At 42.9% G+C, this 25,199-nt stretch overlaps 1 protein-coding gene across 4 annotated transcripts in view; it reads left to right on the forward strand.

Moving 5' to 3' along the window:
* GLIS3 (GLIS family zinc finger 3) overlaps positions 1 to 24,735 on the forward strand; it is a 544,874-nt gene extending 520,139 nt beyond the window's left edge. For all 4 annotated transcript variants that reach the window (XM_056106925.1, XM_056106923.1, XM_056106922.1 and 1 more), the window contains 2 exons: positions 19,020 to 19,202; positions 20,462 to 24,735. In XM_056106925.1, the coding sequence (XP_055962900.1) occupies positions 19,020 to 19,202; positions 20,462 to 20,598 (320 nt within the window). In that variant the 3' untranslated portion in view covers positions 20,599 to 24,735. The remainder of the gene's footprint in view (positions 1 to 19,019; positions 19,203 to 20,461) is intronic.
* Positions 24,736 to 25,199: the final 464 nt, after the last annotated feature.

Here is a 25,199-nt window from a genome sequence, read left to right on the forward strand (position 1 = left end):
AAATGGAGGGAAGGAAGAGCCTTATTCAGGACAGTATGGCCCTCGTTTCTTCTGAGCTCTTCCTCCTCTTTTCCCCTCCCTCACTCTAATAGTCCAGTGATTCCAGACTGCCCGAATCCTCTCCCTGGAATAAATAGGATGATCTAATTAGTTAACTGCATATTAAGCTAGATTGAATATAGTCACCTTCTCCTGAGTATTTACACCTGGTGCTGGTTGCTAAGTGCAATTCTAAACAGTGGGAGTCCCCAAGGAAGTTATTTTGATGCATTCTCAGTGCCCAGAGAGTATTCCATAAAATCCCATTCAATTTTCAAAGCATTCATAGCCATTAAATTTCATAGCCCCCAAACTAGTCATATCATCTCAGAAGAGATTACCTGTATAGGAACTAGTGACTTGCTCCAAAAGAAGGAGCGAGTGACACAGAAGAGAACAGAGAAAAGGAGTTTTGAGTTGAGCTCATCTAAATTGGAATCCTGTAAGAAAGTCATGCAACCCATAAATTGGGGTTTCCTCACTCACTGGTGATAGAACCTCTCCTTTAAAGTTGGTGCAAGAATGAGGAAAAAGGTGTAGCTAATTAGAGCTGCTGTTGCACTTTTTTGCTAGTTATCAGTTGTGGTATGTCCTGGATGTGTTGGCGTACTTAATCCTCACAATAACCACACTGCACTGTCCTGCACTGTCCTCCCGTTGTTCATCGATTTGCTTGAGCGAGCCCAGTAATGTCTCCATTGTGACACTTGTTGTTACTGTGTTTGGCATATCGAATATGTCTCGGGTAGCTTGCCAGGCTTTGCCATGCAAGCGAGATACTCTTGTAGCTTGCCGGGCTCTCCTAGAGGGGTGGAGAATCAAACCCGGGTCGTCTGGGCCAGCTGCATGCAAGGCAAACGCCTTACCGCAGTGCTATTGCTGCAGCCCCTCACAATAACATTAATCAAAATTTTAAAAACACTTTGGGAGTATTATACATAGAGATTAAATGAACCTTGCTCCAAGCAACAAATCTACCCAGGTTCAGAGCAGATTTTAGGAACACAGTCTGATTCCAAAGTTCACACTCACTCTCTATTACGATGAGGCCTGCGGATTGGTTACTATGGAAGTCTTCCATCATTTTGGAATTTTGTGTGATGGGTTAATTGTGGAGCCAAAATGTTGGGAACACTTTACAGAGATAAAATTCTGCTGACAGTCAAGGTACCGTACTTCATAAGACAAATTATTTTCCACAGACAACTTGATTTCATGTGTGTACATGCCCACTGCAGAAATTTTTTTTCTTTGCCCAGCAGTACATTGAATGTTTTCTGTGCCCTTTCTCAACTAATCCTCATAACAGCTCCATAAAAAAATTACATTATTTACTCTGTTTTTATGGACAATGAATCATAATCACTGAAAATTAACTTGTCCAAGATGTCTTAATTCTGAAATGGTGGAGCTGGAAATTGCACTTAAAACTATCTAACAGGATTCTGTTCTCTGAAATCAGATGTGCGCTTTCACTCTCCTTGCAGGAAGTGCAGCACCCACTCTGATTACCTGTGGTGTGTGTGTGAGTGTCTGTACTAAATAACTAAATCAAGATACTAAATTAACAGATGACTAAACAAACAGTTGTTAAATCAGTAAACAAGTCACTGAACTCTTCTCACAGAGTTTAAAGTTCACCCTGTGCTGAAGGCTACTCGCAACTTTGGGTTCATCAGCGTCAGTGCTCCTGTGCTCCGGGGGTTAAGTGATGTTGGGATTGATCTGGGATTGGCAGTATGAAACAGCTGAACCTCTGTACTATTTCTCCAGCCCCTTTCCAGTCTTTAAACATTGCTTAGGATACTTGAATAAGTTTGTTACTTTACAGCCTTATGCTCATCTCAATTCTGCTGGCCAGATGGAATGACTAGTAAGATAGTAAGTGCTTAGGTTATTGTTAGTGCTTAGGAAAAAACTGTCACCGTCACTCTCCTCCCGTTGTTCATCAATTTGCTAGAGCGGGCCCAGTAACATCTCCATTGTGAGACTTGTTGCTGTGTTTGGCATATCAGATATGTCACAGGTAGCTTGCCAGGCTTTGCCGTGCAGGCGAGATACTCTTGGTAGCTTCCCGGGCTCTCCGAGAGGCGCAGAGGAATCGAACTCGGGTCGGCCATGTTGGCCACTTGCAAGGCAAACGCCCTACCCGCTGTGCTATCACTCCAGCCCTTAGAAAAAAATGCATCTTATATTCTTGTATATGTACGTACACATGTGTGCAAATATAGATTGTCCTGTTACAAAAAATAGGCTCCTATTCCGCATTTTATAACTTTATTTTTATTTGAGGGCCACACATGGCAATTATCAGGGCTTACTCCTGACTCTGTACTCAGTTTATCACTCCTGGCAGTCCTTGGGGATCATATGGGATGTGGAGGACCAACCTAGGTCGACTGCATGCAAGACAGGTGTCATAGCTGCTGTACTATCACTCCGGTCCCCTTGTGATATTATTTAACTTAGAAGAAATATATGCTCTTTGATTCCAGGTCAGTGCATTTAAATCAAAACCATTTTCCATTTTGTTTTGTTTTTTGGCCTTTTGGGTCACATCTGGTTATGCACAGGGGTTACTCCTGGCTCTGCACTCAGGAATTACTCCTGGCGGTAGCTGAGGGGACCATATGGAATGCTGGGAATCGAATCCAGGTCAGCTGCATGCAAGGCAAATGCCCTATCCACCGTGCTATCACTCTAGCCCCCACAAAATCATTTTCTAACTATGTAATATTTATAGTTTCATTTAAAAAAGTAATTCTCGTATTTACAGACTTTAATTCCAATTTTAATTCCAATTACTACCAGTATACTATATTAAATATCCTGATACATGTATATATGCTTTATACAAACATTCTCAAATATGAGAATATATATATATACATATATGTGTGTATATAGGATTCAGGATTCATGTATGCGTACTCTCATATATACATATACACACATATATGTATATATCACGATCACGATCATGACCATCCTGTTGTTCGTCGATTGCCTCAAGCAGGCACCAGTAACGTCTCCTTCGTCCTAGCCCTGAGACTCTAAAAAGTGCCACATTCAAGGTTCTTTCAGGGTTAGGAGAATAAGACCCATCATTGTTACTGGTATTTGGCATATTGGGTACGCCACGGGGAGTTTGCCAGACTCTGCCGTGTGGGCAGGTTACATTTGGAGGCCTGCCAGGTTGTCAAAAGCAAGAATGAGATAATAAGGCATTCGCGGCCACGCGCTCCCAGGAGCTGGGTTTTATAGTCTCTGGGTGTTGGCCATTGATGGGATTACACGGCGCCAGGGGACCAGTTGGTGGGTGTGGCCCCCGCCTACTGGAAGATGGAGGATCTAGGTGGAGGATGCTCAGCCCCGATCCGAGCAGGCTTGGAGATCTCAGCCCCGGGACCCGCATGCCTTTGTTCCTCTGCCGGTACCTTCATGAGTGTGGAGAGTGGTCTCAGCATGGTTGTGGCTTGTTCTGGAGGTCTTCAGCTGCTTGGCTCTGGTGAGGACAGTCAGGCACGGGGTAGGAGACTCTGCTTTGTCCTCTTCCAGGAACTTGGTGTGATATTCTCTGGATCCTGGCCTTTGAGTGTGATATATATATATATATATATATATATATATATATATATATATATATTTTATTAGCAATTATTCCTAAAGGATAATTTGTTGAATTAATAGGCATGCACTTTTTAAAGTTGGAGCTTATATTTTAACCAGCTTATATTTTAACCAACAGTGTATTAGAGCAGTTTTTCTCATCCCTCACCAGCCCCCAGGATTTTCCACGGGGCCACAGATGAGAATTACATGAAAGTGGAGGCGATGGCACAAGACTTGAGGTCAACCGGGGAGTGGGGGTGGAGGGCACAAGAAGGAGTAAAGGTCAGAAGAGGGTCATGGTCTGGAAAAGGCCAAGCGACGTTGCATTCGAGTACCCATTTCCCCCAACTAGATTTTGTCAGTCACTTTAATTCTTGCCAATTTTTATAGCGATGATTGATGACTGGTCCTGATTTTTGTTTTGGTTGGTAATGCTATTGAAAATCTTTTCATATTTTTTTGAACACTAAAGGTGTTTTAGTTATTACAGGGATTAAGTAACAGGAACTGCCGCTTGGGTATTTATAGCATTTCTTGAGTCGTTCGCCTGCTCTTTTGCCTCCCAGCAGGGCTGTGTCATTTACAGCATGGCAGTTGGTTTCCTCCACTAGAAATCAGCACTTTCTTGAAGACAAGGAAACGATCCAGAAAGACTCTATTTTATGAACTGTTGTGACTTCTCTCGTCAGTTAAACTTAAAAACACAGATAGGACAGGGTTCACACCCTCACGTGCCCAACCTTGGTTCAATCAGCGCCATGAGCCTCCCCACTGCACCGAACACTGCGCCTGAAATCCCTGAACATTACTGGGGTGGCTCTGGTGGGCTCCAGCACTGCATAGTCCCAGCCACACTGCATGGTCAGGCCCTGGCATCAGCCAGAGGGTCTGAGAGTTGCCAGGAGTGGTCCCTGGGCATTCGGAGCACAGCTCAGGTGAAGTTCTCCACAAATGAATGAACTAAATAGACAACCCTAATAAAACTGAAGATCACGTAAATATTTCTTAGCATCGTTCTTCCCTTGTTAAGCATGAAGGTTTCCAGGCTGTTCATTCAGAGGTTCTGATTCAGTTTGTCTAGCGTAGAGCTGAGTGGGGCTGAGACGGTAGTCCCCTCTTTGAAACTGCGGTGGCCTGTGGCTGGTGTGGGACTAGCCATAGGACTCCACGTAGGACTCAGTGCGTGCTCACAGTAGTTCCTCAGTCAGCAATTTAAAGAAAGAAATGCATCTATTGTTGAAGAAATGCTCTCCAATTTCCTCCCCCCTTAGCCTCCTAGCAGAAGACCTAATGAATGCAGAATGACCAAAAACTGTGGAAAACCAGAGTGGCTCTCATGGATCCCAGGGAGAATCCAGCACTTTATTTTAATAGTCTCTTAAAATCTGTGCTCCAGAGGGTACAGCATTTACTGTGCCTGTGGCCAACCCTGGTTCAATTCCTGGCACCACGTATGGTCATCTGAGAACCACCAGGAATGATCCCTGAACACAGAGCCAAGAGTAAGCCCTGAGCACAGTTGAGTATAGCCCAAAACAAAACAAAGCAAAAACGCCAGAATTCAACCACACCAAACTTATAACAAAGCTTGCTTTAAAAAAAATTAATAATCACTCTTAAATGTGACCCCTTCCTTTCCTTTTGCTGTTGTAGTGTATGCCCGTTGCTCACACACGTGGTTGTGGCACCAGGAATCCTTCCAGCAGTGCTGAGCCTCACACTCAAGGTTTCACACATGCAGGGAAGGTTCTCTGCCACCGAACCCATCCCTGGGTCCCCCACTTTTCCATGCTTCCTTTTATGGGCTTTAGGCCCGTATACCCTTGAGCCAAAGGTTGTTTATGAACTTTATGGAAAAGAAAGGGATGCATCCATGGACAGATTAACTTTGTATTCAAATGTAGTATTAAAAGTTAAACTATGCAACGAGTGAACCAATAGTAGTTAGAATTTTCAAGAGGTTTTACTATTTACAAAATATTTTCACATTGACCATATCATTTGATTTGAGGTGCACATTGAGGATGCATGTGCTAGAAAGAGAGTATGCTTCATTTATAGGGCATTACTGACTTATCCACCACGACCAGTGGCCAGACTGCTCACTTCACACGAGTATGCGCTGCACTGTCCTCCCGTTGTTCATTGATTTGCTTGAGCTGGGCCCAGTAATAGCTCCGTTGTGAGACTTTGTTGTTACTGTGTTTGGCATATCAAATACATCACGGGGAGCTTGCCAGGCTTTGCCGTGCGGGCGAGATACTCTCTTAGCTTGCTGGGCTCTCCGAGAGGGGCGGAGGAATCGAATTAGGGCCGGCCGGGTGTAAGGCATTTGCTACCTACCGCTGTGCTATGTCTCCAGCCCACACAAGTATAAGATCCAGAATGTCCAAGTCCTCCATCTGTCCATTAGAATATCCAGGATATCCAAATCAAAGGGAATAGTCTTCAGATTTTCAAGTGATGAATGCACAAAGCAATTCATGGGCATTGGGGCACTCTTTGCTACCCTGTTTCTCCCGGTTTCAGTGTGAGGCCTCCACTGCTAGATGAGTGTTGTTATTGCCTTTTTATAAATAGGGACTCACAGGTTCAAAGAAGTCACAGTTTCTTCCCGGCCACATAGTAGGTAAATGGCAAAGCTCACGTTCAGATCCATTACAAACTCCTCAGGTCTTCTAGCTTCGCGAGTCTCCGTTTTATGTAATTTCTAAATATGTATGATCACTGTCAGGATGCACTGAACCATTTTACTATAACTGTATATATGCACACATGGCAATTACTGAGACACATTACAATTAGTTTGCTCTGGCAGCTTATCATTTTGAGAATTTGGAAGGCATAGGCCACCACGCGTTAGGGTTTTGGGTGGGTTGGGAGGATGGAAGATGAAAATCGGTGGCATCTTTTAACGGAGAGTGTTTTACAAGCGCTTTCTCTGCGTTTCCCCGTCTATTTTTCAGCAGCAGGCTTCTCCTCCATCCCTTCATTTGAGCCTTTTGCAGAAGTCTTTGCTTTCCCCCCATTCTCCTACCCCACCCCGGGAAATCAGTAGAAAAACACCAGAGTGAGACTCTGGCTTCCGAAAATCAATGCCTTTGCCAGCCTGCTGCAGACCAGGCACAATGTTGTAAGGAATCGGGGTGATTTCCTAGCGTTCAAAGTATGTCTTACTGTGGCCTGCGAGGGGTGGCAGAAGCCACAGATGAAAATGGCCTTGCTCCTGGGATCTAGGGGGGCTTCTCTCACTACCGCCCTTGTATTACAGCTCTTCTAACAGAGTGCAAAGGACCACGCGATTGCTGCCGCGGTGCACTTTTGTCATAGGGTGATTTAAGTGGAGCATATCCAAATGGAATTGTAAGGGTTATTATTCCCATTATTTTCCACTTTCTCAGTACAGTAGTTGCTTAAATGTCAGTTGTAAATAGCTCTAGTGCTTTGCAAGCTGGTTCAGTTCTCAGCCCAAAGAAAAATCTGTCTTCCTAACACAGTCTGTGAGCTGTTCCTGCAGCTTCCCCATTTATAGATTTTATTGAAATGAAGAGTCAGTTTCTCCGCCACTTCCAGGGAGGAAGCTTAGTGGAGTTCTAGCACAGATGAAGACCTGGATGATGTTGATGGCTAAGACTGAGAGCCAAGGCAAAAAAAAAAAAAAAGACAACAAATTGTGGAGATTTAACTTTTAAGATTTTACACTTAAGGATAGCAGCTTATGCGAGGGGGAAAAATGATTCAAGAAAGGTTTTTGTATAGTAGAGAACCGGAAAATACTCTTAAACCTATGTCATGGCAATAATAATGATTGCTACTGTTTACTGAATGGCTGCTACATGTCAGGAAATAGACTAGGTTTATATACGTGTGTGTGTATGTGTGTTTGTGTAAAGATACACAGTCATGTGGTATTTCCCAGCTCTGCAAAATAAATATTTTCTAATGAGGATCAAAGAAGAAACATAATTTAACCAAAGGCATACATTAGTTAATGGGTCATCTGGAATTCAAACCCAGATCCAAGTTATTCATGCAATGAATAAGACTAAAATAGTGGCTAAATCCAAAAATTGGCCAAAAGAAATTTCTGAAATGTCTCTGTTTCAGTAATGAGGGGTTTTAGAATTTTTCAGTCTTTAGATGATTATGTCCATTTTGCTAATTCAGTAGTTCTCTCCCCAATGAGGATGTTCATACTTTCTGATATGTTGACCTCATCTGAATAACTGTCTAGGTCTGGCAATGAAAGATATCAATATTTTGTTTAAATGTACTTGGTCCATGAGATTAAAGCTTCATAATCTACTTTGAACTAGAGATTAAACAGACCTAGGTTTGAGTACTTACTCTGAAACTTAATAACTATAAATATTTGGATCAATAACTTTAGTTTCCTTGTCTCTTTGTCTATAAACTGGGGATAACACCAAGACGAAAAGTTTTTAAAGATTGAGATTTTTTCCCTGTAAAACTTCTAGGACAATGCATGTTTCAGAGCAAACAAGAATTCATTCCTTCCCTTTCTCCTGGCATGATTCTCTTGAGTGCTTGATTGAAAGTAACCAAAATGTTCTATGACAATGTAAAAGCACTAGGATTACAAAAAAGAAAGTTCTGGAAATAGTTTATTTCCACTGCCCACTTATTTTAAGATAAAGCCTAGATTTACAAGGGCATAAATATTTGAATGTTTGGAAACAGTAAATGGTTATATGAATTTTCCATAATTTCCCTATATGTGTGGTTTCATATCAGTTTTTAAAAGACAAAAGTGGTTTCTCTGCTTCCATATTTTCCCTAATAAAATGAAAGCATTGTTTGTATGATAGGATGATCAGCAAGGTACCTGGGTTTGATCCCTGCCACCACTTATGGTCTCTTGAACCCCGCCAATAAATAAAGTATTATATATTCCTCTATAAAAAATTAGGGTGATCAGATGACTACCTCAAAAGAATCTCTCTAATTCTAAGGTACCATATGAGTGATAAGTGTGTGATTTCCTACCTCTTTCTCCGAGTACATTTTAAAGTAAATATGACTGTTAATTTTGTGATTCCCAAAGATTGTATTATTCTGATTTAGCAGCTTTATCAGAAACTTGATTGTATTTTCTTTATCATTTTTATGTCACAGTATTTACCATTTCCATATCATATTCTTGCAGTATTAAGGAGTTTTACTAGAAACCTAACTTGATTCTTTTTTTTTCTAATTAACTGTGTCATGAATTAATTCAAAGAGAGTAACTCAAGAGAGTAAGGGAATCCACAAAGTGTCAGTCAGGGTATTTGAGAAGAATAGATTAGGGGACCCCCTAGAGAATAGGGTCATGCTCCTTATTCCGATGCCCACGTCCCTGGAGCCCTTATGTGAGCACTCCAGTTCATCACTGGGCTAAGCCCAACATGTTTATATGCAGGAATCCTATGACTGAGGCCAAACACTCTACATTCCAAAGGGGACCTCCAGAATCAGTTTCCAGGGGCGAACACAAGGTTCAGAGTACCATAAATCCTTCCTTTCCTTTGAATAGCGGCTAACTGCAGTACAAGAGAAAACATCAACCAAACTCCAGAGAGGCTGGCAGCTTTGCTTCTGCAATGAGATGTGCTTAGTCACCTGCCCAGTCACAAGCTAGCGGAAAGTGGTCTCTGCCGGAGAAAGTCTTAAGAGGCTCTTAAGAGGATGACTTCTTTCCTCATGAGACCTGCCATAACCCAACAGGGGCCAGCAGAGGGAACTGAATCCATGCTCTGAGTTTCCGGATCACCCACATGTTTTTCTTACTGCCCCCTCTTCTTTTGAATGTCTCTGAATGACAGTTACATCTCTTTCTATCTGTTAAAGAAAAGTCCCTTGGGCAGAGAGGGAGAACCACAGGTAGGGTGCTTGCCTTGAATATTGATTCAGTCCCTAGCACCACACATAGTTCCCCAAGCTGGAGTAACTCTTGAGTACAAAGCCAGGAGTAAGCCCTGAGCACTGCCAGGTGTGGCACAAAAAGAAATTTTAAAAAAATTGTACTATGATCCTTTATAGTGCGATATTATTACTCAAGTTTTTTTCTCCATCTTTCCATGTAAGCTCCAAGAACACATGCAATAGATTTTATTTACCGTTCTTTCCCAGCATCTGAATAAGTGTTTGGTAGGTAGTTGTTGGGTATATGGAAAGTTATGTTATTTTTATAATAGGGAAATAAAAGTGACATTTATAGAACACTAACTAGGTGTCAGGCACAGACTCACAACTTGATGTGAATTGTCTCTTTAATTTTTTGAGTTACTTTGGGAAAAGTATACTGTGATACTTAATTTCCAAACATACAGCAGCAAAGACAAATACACACAAGTGTCACTATTTTTATGAAAGGTCAAAAAAACCAAAGATAACTCCTGAGATTTGGGCAGCAGCTATAGTCTGGATCTTTGAAAAGATACACTTCAGGTGATTCAACAGTCGAAGGGTTTTTCTTTCTGAAGATGCCAGATGGCCTTGAGAAGCGACTGCATTTTTTCCCCAGGAGCATCACAAAAGATTCTGCCAGTCCTGGTCAGGCAACACTCTGGTGAGGGAAGTAGTTCAAGGGACCTTCCTGATGACTAGGACAGGATTCACTTGTGGCCTGTCTTCATCTATAAGTTGTGAGTCATGGGCAGACTAGAGTCCGTTTCAGAGAAGGGTCAGTCTCAGTTCTGAACGTTGACTTTGTTTTGGCCACACCCACGGATGCTCAGGGGTTATACGGCTGGCTCTGCACTTAGGAATTACTCCTGGAAGTTCATGGGAGACCTTATGGGATGCGAGAACAGCATTCAGGTCTGTCTCATGAGTGCAGGACAAGCACCCTGCCTGCTGTTCTAGCTCCCCAGCCCCTGAACGTTGACCTTCCATCACTTTCTAGCACTCAGAGTTTGGTGATGGTTCCTAGCCTCTATATGAAAAAGAGAGGAAGGGTTTTGTTTTGCAGAACCATCTATACACACAAATCCACTACTCACATAGCTTTTGGCATAACGCCTCTTCAGGAGTAGGCTGATAGCATTCATGTCCATGCAGGGGTGGATCCTCTGATCCTCTGTGTTGAAATTTTTGTGTATGATGCAAGGAGCAGTAGGAAGTGGTGAAGCAGGAGGGGTGACCTTAAGGCAAAGGGAGGAATCAGTCAGGGATACAAACATGCAAGGAAAGGATTTTATTAATGAGCTGCGTCCCAGCTTGGGTGTTGAACTTTTTTCTTTTTTTTCCCCATTTTTTATAATTTTATTTATTGGATCACCGTGAGAGTAGTTACAGAGCTTTCAGGTCTAAGTCTTGGTCATACAATGAAACGGGTGTTGAACTTTTTACTTCACTGTCCTGTGGAGAGAAAATGAGAGCCATGTCCTCCTTATTGCCACTCCTTAAAACAGCTTGGGGATTGCGGGACAGGGGGATGACAGTAGGGTAGGTAACAAGATAACACTTTTCCTTGATCTTAACCTACTCCAGAAAGCAAAATGATTTCTGCAGAAGAGCTAGTATGAAAATGATTCCTCCAAAAGAGCCCTGAAACTCTAACTTGAAATCAAGTTCACTAGTTCTCTTGAGGTTGAGAATTTGGTGACAGTTATTTATTTATTGTGTATTTATTCTTGTTCCAATTTTAGTATATATGCTGCCGAAGTGAGAACACGGGTAGGGCATTTGCCTTGCATGCGGCCAACCTGGTCGACCCGAGTTCTATTCCTCTGCCCCTCTTGGAGAGCCCAACAAGCTACTGAGAGTATCTCATTCACACAGCAAAGCCTGGCAAACTACCCGTGATGTATTCGATATGCCAAACACAGTAACAACAAGTCTCACAATGTTACTGGGCCTGCTCGAGCAAATCGATGAACAATGGGAGGACAGTGCTACAGTTCTACAGTATTTATTCTCTAGTTCCTTCCACAAAGATTGTAGTGATAGATTTGTAATGAGAAGATAAATGTCCCGAAGAGTCTGTTATATTTCCTATCCTGAAGGCTGGGAGTCTAAGAATCATTAGCTGGATTTCATTTAAATTCCTTGTGGGTCATGCGTTTTTTGTTGTGTGGGTCCCCCCCCAAGAATTTAATATGAAACATTCCTGAAACAAATTCAATGAAAGCCGGAAATGCAGGGTTCCCTAGAGCTGCACTGACCAGTACCAGTACCGTAGGCATGGACTGTGGCGGCCACTTACATTTGATTCATCAAAATTAAAAAGCCTTTAAAAATCACTTCCTCAGTTATATATATTTATATAACATATAAATTTGTTAGATGCCTGCCAAAGGGGCAGGAGGGGCATGGCAGACATATGGAAGAGACACTGGTGGTGGGATTGGTGTTGCAACATTGTGTGCTTGAAACAATTCTATAATGAACAGCCTTGTAAATTATGGCGTCTTGATAAAAACAAAAGAGTAAATAAAAAGAAAAAAATCACTTTCTCGGTCACTCTGGCCATATCTCAGGTGCTCAATATTTACAGGCAGCCTCTGTGTTGGATAATGAGCTATAAACCAGTTCCATCATTGCAGAAAGTTCTACTGGACCAGGCTACCCTGGAGAATTCCATTTATTATCATGTTTAATCATGCAGTTCCTTTCTCCTCCAAATTCCTCCACTCCCCTTCCACTTTGGGAAGGAAATCCACACCTAGCTTTATGGGCTGTTTTATCATCATTAACAGCAAAAGGGACTATGAATTTCGGATCTAATCTGTCGTCACAGAGCTATCAGTGACCCCTTGTGAGAAAGAGAAAGAGTTTTTGAGAATGAATTTTAGTAATATGTGAAGCTCAGAGATGATAGTAGGAGAAAAAATACAATACAAAACAATACATAGGATTGTTTTGATTTCTATACAAAAAAAATTCCAGGTTTGTTTATCTGTATCTGGTCATGTCTGAATTGTAGAAATACAGTATTTCATTTGTTTACAGTTTCATTTTTAATTGGTATAATTCATCTGAAGCACCTTCAATTACAAAGATGAGTTTGTTTCTAGAAGAAAAAATTCTCAAAATCGAGAAAAGGGAAAATGGTTCTTCTTGATCTGCTGGAGCAACAAGTTTGGTAAAATCAGCATATTAGCAAATTCTTCCCTACCACGTTCATCCGTTGGAAGTAAACTGACTTTTTCAATTGGTGATTTTGTAAGGAAACATAAGAACTAACAAACTACTGCCAACATAAATTATGTGTGCATTCTTACGCTATTATAAATATTTGTGTTACTGCTCCAGTCGCATCAGCAATCCTCAAGGACAAAGTATTATCTTCTGTTTCTTTGGTGTCGCCAGCAGCACCTTGACAACTATCACGAACTGACTGACTGACAGGTTGGCTGACCTCACCATCACTGTCGGGCTTGATGCCTACAAAATGTGTTAACATCTTGCCTCATTTTGCTTTGGGTCCGAGAAGTACGATTCCTTCCAATTTTGCTCTGTGAAATCCAACAGCTGGAATATAAGAGCCATTCATCAGAAAATGAGTTAGGTTTGTGTGTATGGCAAGACCCTAGAGGAACTTTTAAAAATCTCAGTTTTATGGAAATAGAACTGGGAAGAGGCTGTGTTTAAGTTCTTTGATTTGAGTGACCACAGCCGTCCACACCAGTGTTTTTGGCATCTCTAGTAATTGGCTTCTTGAAGGGAAGGATTGAATAAAGAGGATTTTCTTTCCCTGAGTTGGCTGTGAGAGTGATAAAACATGTTTGTGGGGTCGTTCTGGTTTGACTGTTTCTCATGTCAGCCAAGACACCCACAGGCAGGAATTACAGTATGCTCTGCCCTCTCACTGAGAGTCAGACAAGCAAGGAGACTGGGAGATGGAGCCCAAAATGTTGGGTTTAATACTTAACTGAACTAAATATGTTTCACTGCACTTCAAACCTTTATACTCTTACCCATCACAACTCTCAAGTATAAACTGAAGCCACGTGGCATTTCTGTTCTCAGAAGCAGATAGGAAAGAGGGAAGGAATTGCCTTTTTATAAAGGTGAGTGGAGGTCTGTACCTCACATACCTGCATGATTAATATTCCTGTTGTGGGGGTTGAGTGAAAAATATTCTCGATCACGATCACCATCACAGCTATCCTGTTGTTCCTCGATTGCCTCGAGCAGGCCCCAGTAACATCTCCTTCGTCTTAGCCCTGAGACTCAAGGCCCTTTCAGGGTTAGGAGAATGAGACCCATCGTTGTTACTGGTATTTGGCATATTGGGTACACCACGGGGAGTTTGCCAGACTCTGCCGTGTGGAATATTATATTATTCTCAGAAGGGGAATATTACACTGAAGTATGCCTTCAGGATTTTAGAGTAACAGATGTAAACTGAGCAAGCATAGGGGTATAAATAGTAAATATTGTCTATTTTGCTCAGTGAGGGGACCTTACATTCTAACAAACTAATACTAGTTTGTGGTAATATTTTCTTCCTCCTGGATAGCTCATGTTTACCTATGCCTGGCTTCGAGATAGACCACAGTCGAGATCAAATCAGGGATCTTCCCAAATCATGAAGCTGTATAATTCAGGTTTCTTAAGTCATTAAGACTTCTTCTGAGCCTACACTGGTGTAAGTCACAGAATTACTCAGTGTCTCAGAATCAACATGGACAAAAGGTATATAACTCAGGTCCCCAGAGGTCAAGACAATTCTAGAAGATGCCATCTGGGAACTATGATTATTCCACTTGCCAGCTACTGTGCCCATTCTTACATTTAGTTATTGTGGAATCACTGATAAGTATGCAAAAACTTTGTTTTTCTTAATAAACATTTTATTTTGATAATTTCATATATAAGAGTTTTACATTTTTACTTATTTAACAAATATTTACATATACAGCAAAATTATTTTATTACATTATATAATATAAATATGAACTGATTCAATCTTCATAGAATCTCACTAAGCTGTGGGTGCCTCATTTTTTAAATTGAGTTATCATTGGTTTACAAGATTAAATATGTTTTAGGGGTGTCATTTCACACTTTTACATGTATTTTGTACCACACCACACCTACCACCCAACGACAACTTTTTACCCCGTGTTGCAAATTAGAAAACAGCCTCTGAGAAGGCAGTCATTCACCAAGATAATGTAGTTAGTAATTAGTTAATCTAGGATTTGAGCCCAGAAAGTCTGACCCCAGACTGCTTGCTCTTTATCACTTTTCTGGATTAAAATACAGAAATATAGAAAGGAAAAGATGTATACCCAAAGTCAACCTTGGCTGCCGTTTTTCCTGTGGACTTCAAAACTGCTCTAATCTTCATATTCTGTTTTGTGTCTTGCTCTTTAAAAAAAAAAAACTACTGAATCACTGTGAGATAGACCCTTACAAAGAAGCTATTCATGATTAGGTTTCAGTCATGCAGTGTTCCAACACCACCCCCCCACCAGTGTACATTTTCCAGCACCAGTGTCCCCAAGTTCCCTCACATCTCCCCACCCCATTCTCTCCCTCCCTCTCCTCTCCTCTCCTCTCCTCTCCTCTCCTCTCCTCTCCTCTCCTCTCCTCTCCTCTCCTCTCCTCTCCTCTCCTCTCCTCTCCTCTCCTCTCCTCTCCTCTCCTCTTCTCTCCTCTCCTCCTTTGATTGTCTATAACTGAGGTAGCAGATAATAAAACAGAGTATTTCTCTTCAATAAAGTAGCACTGTAGCACTGTCCACTGCCCTTCCATTGTTCATTGATTTGCTCGAGCGGGCACCAGTAACGTCTCCATTGTGAGACTTGTTATTGTTTTTGGCATATCAAATACACCACGGGTAGCTTGCCAGGCTCTGCCGTGCAGGAGCGATACTCTCAGTAACTTGCTGGGGTCTCCAAGAGGGGTGGAGGAATCGAACCCAGGTCGGCTGTGTGTAAGGCAAATGTTCTACCCGCTGTGCTATCGCCCCAGCCCTTCAATAAAGTATCAAATAAATATTTCATTGTTATGTTTTCAAAAGTATACTTTAAAAAAAACTTATCAAGGAAGAAGAAAGGAAAGGTTGTTATCAAAGAAGTAGTAGAGAATCATCAAAAAAGGATTGCATAGCTATTAGAAAAGATGAAGTCATGAAATTTTGATATAGGTGGATCAACATGGAAAACGTCATGTTAAGTGAAATGAGTCAGAAAGAGAGGGACAGACATAGAAAGATTGGACTCATTTGTGGAAGATAAAGTAACAGAATGGAAGACTAACACCCACAAATAGTAGAGATAAGTCCCAGGAAGATTACTCCACAGCTTAGAAGCCAGCCTCACATGCTGGGAGAAAAGGCAGCTCAGATAGAGAAAGGGGACCACCAAGTAAAGGGTGCTAGGAGGGCCCGCTTGGGATGGGAGATGCCGGCTGAAAGGAGACTATAGATCGAACATGATGGCCACTTAATACCTCTATTGCAAACCACAACACCCCAAAAGAGAGAGCAAAAGGGAATGCCCTGCCACAGAGGCGGGGTAGGATGGAGGGGACGGGGTGGGGGTGTGGGAGGACTACTGGGTTCATTGGTGGTGGAAAATGGGCACTGGTGAAGGGATGAGTAATCGATCATTGTATAATTGAAATGCAAGCACGAAAGGTTCTAAGTCTAACTGTATCTCATGGTTATTCACTAATAAATTTTTTTTAAAAAAAGGACTGCATTGAAACTTCGAAAATATCTGTGAGGTGAAAACAACTTTGAAAGAAATAAAATTGTGCAGTTCTACTAGTGTCTTGTATATCCTGAATATTAATCCCTTATCAGATGGCTATTGGGTAAATATTCTTTCCCATTCTGTGGGCTCTCCCTGTATTTTGGTCACTGTTTCTTCTGAAGTGCAGAAGCTTCTTAGTTTGATGCAGTCCCATTTGTTTATGTTTGCTTCCACTTGCCTGGTCAGTGCTGTTTCATCCTTAAAGATGTTTTTAGCTTCAATGTCGTGGAGAGTTCTACCTACATTTTCCTCTATGTACCTTATGGATTCACGTCTGATATTGAGTTCTTTAACCTACTTTGATCTGACTTTTGTGCCTGGCCTTAGACAGAGGTCAGCGTTCATCTTTTTGCAGGTAGCTATCCAGTTTTCCCAGCACCACTTGTTAAAGAGGCTTTCCTTCACATTTCTTGCTCCTTTGTCAAAGATTAAGTGGATATATTTGGGGGTCTGTGACAGAATATTCAACTCTGTTCCCTTGGTCTGCAGGTCTGTTTCTAGCCCAATACCATCTTGTCTTAATCACTACTGCTTTGTAGTACAGTTTGAAGTTGGAGAGGGTGATGCCACCCATCTTCTTTTTCCCAGGGATTGTTTTAGCTATTCATGAAGGTTTATTGTTCCATATGAATTTCATGAGTGTTTTGTCTATTTCTTTGAAAAATGTCATGGGTATCCTGATAGGAATCGCATTGAATTTGTATAATGCTTTGGGCAGTATTGCTATTTTGATAATATTAATCCTCCCTATCCATGAGCAGGGAATGTGCCTCCATTTCCTATTGTCCTCTTTTATTTCTTGAAGTAGTGTTTTGTAATTTTCCAGGATATACAAGACACTAGTAGAATTGTACAAGAATAAAACCTCCAACCCCATCAAAAAATGGGGAGAAGAAATTAACAGAAGTTACCTCAAAGAAGAAATACAAATGGCCAAGAAGCACATGAAAAAATGCTCCACATTGCTAGCCATCAGGGAGATGCAAATCAAAACAGCATTGAGATATCATCTCACACCACAGAGACTGGCACACATTCAAAAGAACAAAAGCACCCAGTGCTGGCGTGGATGTGGAGAAAAAGGGGCACTCTTTCACTGTTGGTGGGAATGCCTACTAGTCCAGCCTTTCTGGAAAACAATATGGACAGTCCTTCAAAAACTAGAAATTGAGCTTCCGTATGACCCCACAATACCACTTCTGGGAATATATCCCAAGGATGCCAAAAAGCACACTAGATATGACATCTGCACCTATATGTTCATTGCAGCACTGTTCACAATAGCCAAAATCTGGAAACAACCCAAGTGCCCTAGAACAGATTACTGGTTAAAGAAACTTTGGTACATTTACACAATGGAATACTATACAGCTCTCAGGAGAGATGAAGCCATGAACTTTGCTTATAAATGGATAGACATGGAGAGTATCATGCTAAGTGAATTGAGTCAGAAAGAGAGGGACAGACATAGAAGGACTGCACCCATTTGTGGAGTATAAAGCAACATAACATGAGGCTGACTCTTAAGGACAGTAGACACATGGGACAGATAGATTGCTCCATAAGTGGAAGCCTGCCTCATGAGCAAAGGGGACAAGGCAGCTGGAACAGAGAAGGGATCACTAAGGAAAAGATGGCTGGAGGAATTGGTTGGGATGGGAGATGTGTGCAGAAAGTAGATCAAGGACCAAACGTGATAATCTCTCAGTGTCTGTATTGCAAACCATAATGCCCCAAAGTAGAGAGAGATTATGGGGAATCAGATCTGCCATGGAGGCAGGGGGAGGGTGGGAAAGGGGGGGTATACCAGGGATATTGGTGGTGGGGAATGTGCACTGGTGGAGGGATGGGTGTTTGATTATTGTGTGATTGTAACCCAAACATGAGAGCTTGTAACTATCTCATGGTGATTCAATAAATTTTTTTAAAAAATTAGTAAAACATTGATGATTGTTTTCAAATTAATTATTTAAAAACTCATTTATGTTCATTAATATTTTCAATTATCAAGAAATCTGTCCTAATATGACTTCATTATTTTTTATACTGACATCATTTTTCCCATTTACCAAAATGCTCAACCATAATAAAAAACTCAATTGTCTATCCAGTGCTGGGCTACAGTATACCTATTCATATCAAGAAGATGTACAAGATCATAATGAGGAAGATACTGATTTATTAGTTACAAGGAAAGATAAATGGATAAATGGTATTGTTGCCTTTTTTTAAGTGACCTTTATGTCAAGCACTCTTCAGGTTTTTACCAAATGTGAAAAACCAGAATAGAATATAACATAAAGCAAAATGAAAGCTGATGTCAGAATCCTGTGTGAAGGAAAAACAGGGTGGGAATGTCCCTTGAAGATTAGGCCTGTAGTGCCCAGAACTCTAGACAGCCAAAGGTGAAAAAACGTTCGACTTCATGTCTTAGAACAGAAAACTAAAATATCAGGTTCCAACAAGCTTTGAAAAACCCCTGAACGTGGAAGAGCTTCTGCCCAAAAGCATGTTTCAAGTATTTGCACAGAGGTGACACGAGTGGGCTTAAGAAGGCAAAGCATTTGGTTGTGTATATGAACCCAGGCTGAGTGAGGGGCTGGCTGGGTGGGAATGAACTTCAGCAGGTGACTTGGTGTCTTGTTTGCGTTGCAGGATTTTACGGGCAGCTGCAGACCTTCTGCCAGCCACATTACAACGACTCCCAGAGAACGGTGCCGTCCAACAGCTCCTGCAGCATGGTGCCTTCCTTTGAGGACTGCCTGGTTCCTTCATCCATGGGCCAGGCTGGCTTTGACGTTTTCCACAGAGCCTTCTCAACTCATTCGGGCATTACAGGTGTGTTGGTGTCACAAGGAGACTTAGAACTTGAGGCCAACTAGCAGGGCAGACCCAAGTGGGTTTCCTCTGGCCCTCCCGTCCTAGACGTGACCCCATACATGGTCACTGAAAATCCTGTTGACTCTAGTGTCTCTTTCATCTACTTCTCCAGCCCTCCTCTGGTCTCACCTCCACCACCCTGGTTCAGGAACTATCAGGTCTCCCTCTTTCAAAATATAAATGACAGCTTTCCAATGTCTCCTTATCTTGACTCTTCTACCTCCTACCTGTCTTCAGAAAGACAAGAATAAAATAATCAGCTTGCCCGCTCATATAACTTAAGTGGTTTCTAATGACATATAATCACAGAGAGAAGATCTTCTGATCTTCTTCCTTCAGCGTGGCTTTTTTTTTTTTGGTTGTACCCTGCGATGCACAGGGGTTACTCCTGGCTTATGCACTCAGGAATTACTCCTGGCGGTGCCCAGGGAACCATATGGGATGCTGGGAATTGAACCCGAGTCGGCTGCATGCAAGGCAAATGCTCTACCCACTGTGCTATCACTCCAGCCCCCAGCGTGTCTTTCAAGACCCTCAATGATAGGCTCAGTGAGAGCCTTCAGAGCTGCCCCTGTATACGTCTGCCTGGGCTTGCTCTGCACCCAAGCTTGTTCACGTCCTTCACTCTACGCTTTTTATTTCTATCCCCCCTTTCTACAATGTTCTCTCTCTGCCTCTTCATCTGTGAAAATTCCATCTTCTTTGTGTGACTAAATCTTAGTATCATCTCTTTTTTGAGGCCACCTTCATCCTTACCTAGAGGACTTTAGTTTGACCCAACCTATGTTTTGTTCTCGGAGTTACTTTGGCCATGTGATGCACATCATCCCCAACTAATGTTCAGAGGAAAGAGATCCACTGAAGGATCAAGCCCAGTAGCACTGTAGCACTGTCCTCCCGTTACTCATCGATTTCTTCAAGAGGGCACCAGTAATGTCTCCATTGTGAGACTTGTTGTTACTATTTTTGGCATTTCGAATATACCATGGGGAGCTTGCCAGGCTCTGCCGTGCGGGCCACATACTCTCGGTAGCTTGCCGGGGTCTCCAAGAGGGATGGAGGAATCGAACTCGGTTTGGCCGTGTGCAAGGCATTGTGCTATGGCTCCAGCCCTGTAAGTTGCATTCTTAGCCCCCAGAGTCATCATAAACTACACAGCATGATGGGATCTGAGGGGAGGCAGGAGTTGCTGACTTGCTGTGTTCTTTCTCTTCTAGTGTACGATTTGCCTGCAGCTTCCTCAAGCCTCTTCGGAGAGTCTCTTCGAACTGGGCCGGAAGACAACACTTTCCTGCAGATCAGCGCCATGGACCGCTGTCCGAGCCAGCTCTCCTCGGTCTACACTGAAGGCTAGAAGTTCACTGGCCTCCACTCCCATAGGCACCCGGAACCTTTGTTGTTGCTTGCCACCTCTGTTTCCCTCCTCTCAGAGACTGCTTGAAAAAGGATGTCAACCAGATTGGCTGAGCTGCAAGACACATGTGTTTGGAAGGCAGGACTGGATGGTCCAGAGCTGAATTGTGCGGGAAAGTCCGCTCGATCACTTGCAGTTGCTCCTTTCTTTGTTTGTCTGGGTTTGCTGGACCAATTGAACTGGGATTGGTTTTTCAAAGGGAATGTAGAGCCTCACTCTACCCAACATGTGTCACATTCTTGATGTCAGCCCTGAAAAGACACCCAGGAAAGTATGTGCGTGTGAAAATAGATTGGGGAGCACCCTGTCCGAAAACTCCAACTAGGGAAGAACGACCCAAATCGTCCACAGCAAAGAGAACTGTGTATCCCTGGGCTCTTCCTCACGGCTGGCTGACAGTGCAGAGCTAAACGCGAGAGAAACCCACGTCCAAAGCAGAGCCTGGGCTGAGCTCTTGGAGAAACTCGGTGTCCTGGCCCAGGCGGGCATTCCAGACAGCCTGGCTGCCTCTCTCCGCTCAGATTCCCGATGCTGCCATGGCTCTCTGTGTTTCTCACCAGCACCACAAGGGTCTGTCAAGAACGGCTCTTGAAAGGCACTATAACTCCCATTGTATTCCAGCTCCTGATCCTCGTCCTCTCTTTTTAAAGACTTTCTATTTATATCTACTTTAAAAAGAACAGGAAAAAAAATATTTAGAAGTCTGTCCCGCATATAGGAATCATTTTTCCTCACCCCTGCTGCACACTTTTTTTGCTAGAACCTGCTTGCTTCTCTCACCGCCCCATGAATCTGTGAGTACCCCTGGGATTTTAGTTTTGCGTTGGTAAAAGCTACCTGAGGGAAATGGGGTGATGCACCCCCTTCCAGTGCTAGAATAGGAGCCCTCTGGTGGACTGTTCTGCCACTTCACCCCCGAGACCTTGCTCAAAGGGACAGGCCACAGGCTGTCTCTCCCAGTGTCCCCAGTTGGGGTCTCTACCCAGAGTTGCATGGAAGACATGAGACCAGGGATACTGAGTCATTTTCCTGGCTTCTCTCAGAAAGCCAAACGAGGCATGCCCAGTGCCCACTACCATGCGATGTTCACCTCTGTGCGCTCACCCAGTTACTCGACTGCCTCTCCCCTTCTTCACTTTCCCTTCCTTTTGCATTGTTCCTCCCCGGTTCTTGACTGTGTTCGGATATCCCCACCACTCCTCTGTGTCTGACCAGCGACTCTTCGCAAGGTCTGACTGGAGGCAGGGAGAGGGAACAGATCTGGGAAGATAAGCAGAAGGCGACAACTTGGCCATTTGTTATCACGCCCGAATTGGAGGACATTTTCCATGACACTTTTCAAAACTATTTAAAAAATCCCGATTCCTATGACTCGGGGCTATAAAATCTTGCCTGTTCCCTAACAACCCCGGTCAGTTCTGTGGTATCTGTCCTAGCACATTTCACGGTTTCTTTTCCACTCTTTTAAAATATTCTCTGAACAAAAACGCAACACCCTATTTGTCAAAATGATATCGTTATAATTTTCACCAAGACAATTAAACAGCTTGGTGTCAGACTTGGGATCCAGTGACAGTCTGTATCTTGACAAACGGGTCCTTCCAGTCTGACGGCACATAGTGTTCTTCTCTGGGCCTCTGGACTTCATTCAGCATGCACCAGAGTAAAGTGGAGGACAGAGCCAAGTGTGAGTTCTGCCTTCACAGTGTACTTGGTCAATCTGGTTCCTCTGATTCGTGGTGTCTGGTCTGAGAAAAGCTGTCATGCAGACATGTGAGTCTGCAGAGGACACTAGTTACTCACTTTACAGCATTCTGCTCTGCTTTGTAAAAACACGCACCTCAGACCTCTTGGCCAGGTGAGTTCTCAGACTGCATCTAAACCCCACCCTCTTGGCAGTCAGTCCTGGGGGTCCAAAACAAGACCCATGGTGCCCGTGCTGGTGGCATCCCCCATTTTGTACTTCACAACCCTCTGGAGAGAGAGGAAAACTCGGGTATCTCCAGAGAGTATCCTCTCCCCATGTTTCAATACCGTGGCCTTTGTGAGGAACTCAGAACCTATTCTGTTTGTGTGATGAGGAGGAAAATGACTAAAAGGTCAAGTTGTTAATGCCAGGTATCAACCCTGCCTCTTGGCTTCATTGAAATGAAAGGCGAAGGCGTAGCCAGAACCCAGCCTCTGTGACCCATGATTGCCTCCCTGGCTGGCTCCTATTGAGATGTGCCTGAATCGCTGACTGGTCTCCCTGGGCCCCTCACTGTGATCTGCCCCTTTCTTGCCTTGTGCTGGAAGGAGTCAGGTGAGTGTGTCTGCGTGGGCCTGGCCCTGACAGACCCTCACGTCAGCCAACGGGCATGGAATAGGGAGGGCCGCTGTGGTCGGTGAGGCTGAGTGTCTGCTCACTTGCCCCTTCGTTTAGTCCTGATGGCTGTGGGGCTCAGGATATGACCCATTCAGGTTTCTTCCAGGCTACCCATGCTGCCCGTTCCAGAATTTTCCCCAATCTTAATGTTTGTCTCTTGCCCGCTTTCACATTTCAGAAATTTATTTCCGTGTGCTTTTCTCGTTAGTTTTGTAGCCACAAAAGTGGAAACTTAAAAAAATCCTTGCCCACCACCTTCTAGCTTTTTTTAGTTTTGATATGTAACCATTTTCATAAACACCTAGAGATTGGCATTCCCCTTTGAAAAACAAAAGCAGTAAAACTTTGGAGCTTGTGAAAATATACACAACCCAGAGCCAATTATCCTATTACCTTAAAAAAAAAAAAGTATGCCCAGAGACGTTTTATTTGCTGCAGTTATTCTCATTCCCCAAAGGGACTGCCTGAGATTGTCAGTTTTAATTTCATCTCTGATCATCTGCTAAGTAGTTCTCAAACATTTGCTAGTTCTATAGTGTCTATCCTTTGGCCCCTGTCTCCCTACAATCCCATAGGTGACCTTAAGCTGGGCAGTGGATCCCAGCACCATCTCCTCTGATCACAGAGTCTTGGAGCTGTTCTTCCATTTGCTGGCTGCCAGCTCTACAGACACTTGTGTCCTAGCACAGAGGTCAAGTTCAAATCCCTTTTCAAAAATCTTTCAAGGTGACTCTGCAGTCACCTTGAAAGTATTGGGAACAGTGATTGTAAATGTTCCAATTAATTATCTGGCATTTTATTTGACTGTTTCGACTATGTCATTGGATAGCAGCATCTTTTGTAATGGCACTTTTTTTTTTCTGGTGGTATGGAATTTCTGCGGTTACTTTTTTTTTTTGCCATGGATAAAGCAAAAAAAAAAAACACTCATTGGAGAAATGGTGAGTGCAAAAAAAGAAAAGATTTCTTTTGTACAGACAGCAGAGCATCCTGTGTTATGTTGCTGACACAAAGCACTTTGGGGAAAAAGTGGAAATCTGTTTTCCATAAATCACACAGACTCTTGTACATAGTTATATACACTCACGTAGAGAAATGAACTGCATATATCATACTGGATATGGGACCGATTTTACTCTAGGGGCACATCTGGTGCTTATTGTCATAAATCTTTTAAAGAATTAGGTACACTTTTTTTCTATTAATATGTATAGTTTTGTGATTTGTCACAGTTATGTTTCATATAATCATAAGTTATTTTGTCTTGTTTCATGAAGTCCTTTTTTTAATGTCAAAAGTAAAAATGAAGGGATTGTGCACTTGGTACAGAATAAAACTGGAAATCGAGGATACGCCCACCTGCCTGGAATCCTCCTTCAGCTCCTTGTTTCAGAACACAATGGCAACACAACGGCTTTTGTTTATTTGTTTGTTTGTTGTATTATTTTGTTGGGTTTGACCATCAGCCTCCTGCATACGGGGATGGTAATTGTAATTAAAAGCAGATGGGGGTGGGGGAGGGAACGTTGAAGGCCAGCTTTAAAATGCCGCGTTGCTTTGGGCCAGAACTGCAGCCTGGATTTAATTATAGATATGAGGACGAAATGGCAGTAAAAATGAATGTGTCCCTGAATCCTTTACATGTTGGGAGTGTCCATAAATAAAACATGAAGTTTTATTTCATCAGATTTAATTAAAGCTTTTATACATGTTTTATTGGTTATTCTATTAATCCGCTTCACAAACTGGATAAATGTGTGCTAGGATTTGGGGGTTTATTTGTGCCTTTTCGATGTCGTGCTACGTCATGCTTCAGAAATGCCTCCAGCGCCCCAACCTCCATGCGATGGGTCTCAGCGCTCCATGTGCAGAAGGAGTCGCCTCTTCGCACCAGGTTTCGGAAGAACCTGCAGAAAAAGACATCACAAGATGTCGACTTCCTGGGAGCTGAGACCCAGACCTTTGAAGTCCTCTGATTTCCCCAAGAAGAAGGTGGTAGCTCTGATCTCCCAGACTCCCCAGCCTATCACCCTGCAGGTTTGGGGGTGGGGGCGGGGGCATGAGACCCACTGAAGGGCTGTGAACCCCTTTCCTTCCTCAGCTCACTGGGGTGGGGATCTGGATAGCCTCATGGCTCACTGGCCCGTTAGCCAAGCAGTAATGTGAAAGGCATCGC

This window comes from Sorex fumeus, unplaced genomic scaffold (genome assembly GCF_029834395.1).
Source record: "Sorex fumeus unplaced genomic scaffold, SorFum_2.1 ptg000149l, whole genome shotgun sequence".
Taxonomy (NCBI): Eukaryota; Metazoa; Chordata; class Mammalia; order Eulipotyphla; family Soricidae; genus Sorex; species Sorex fumeus.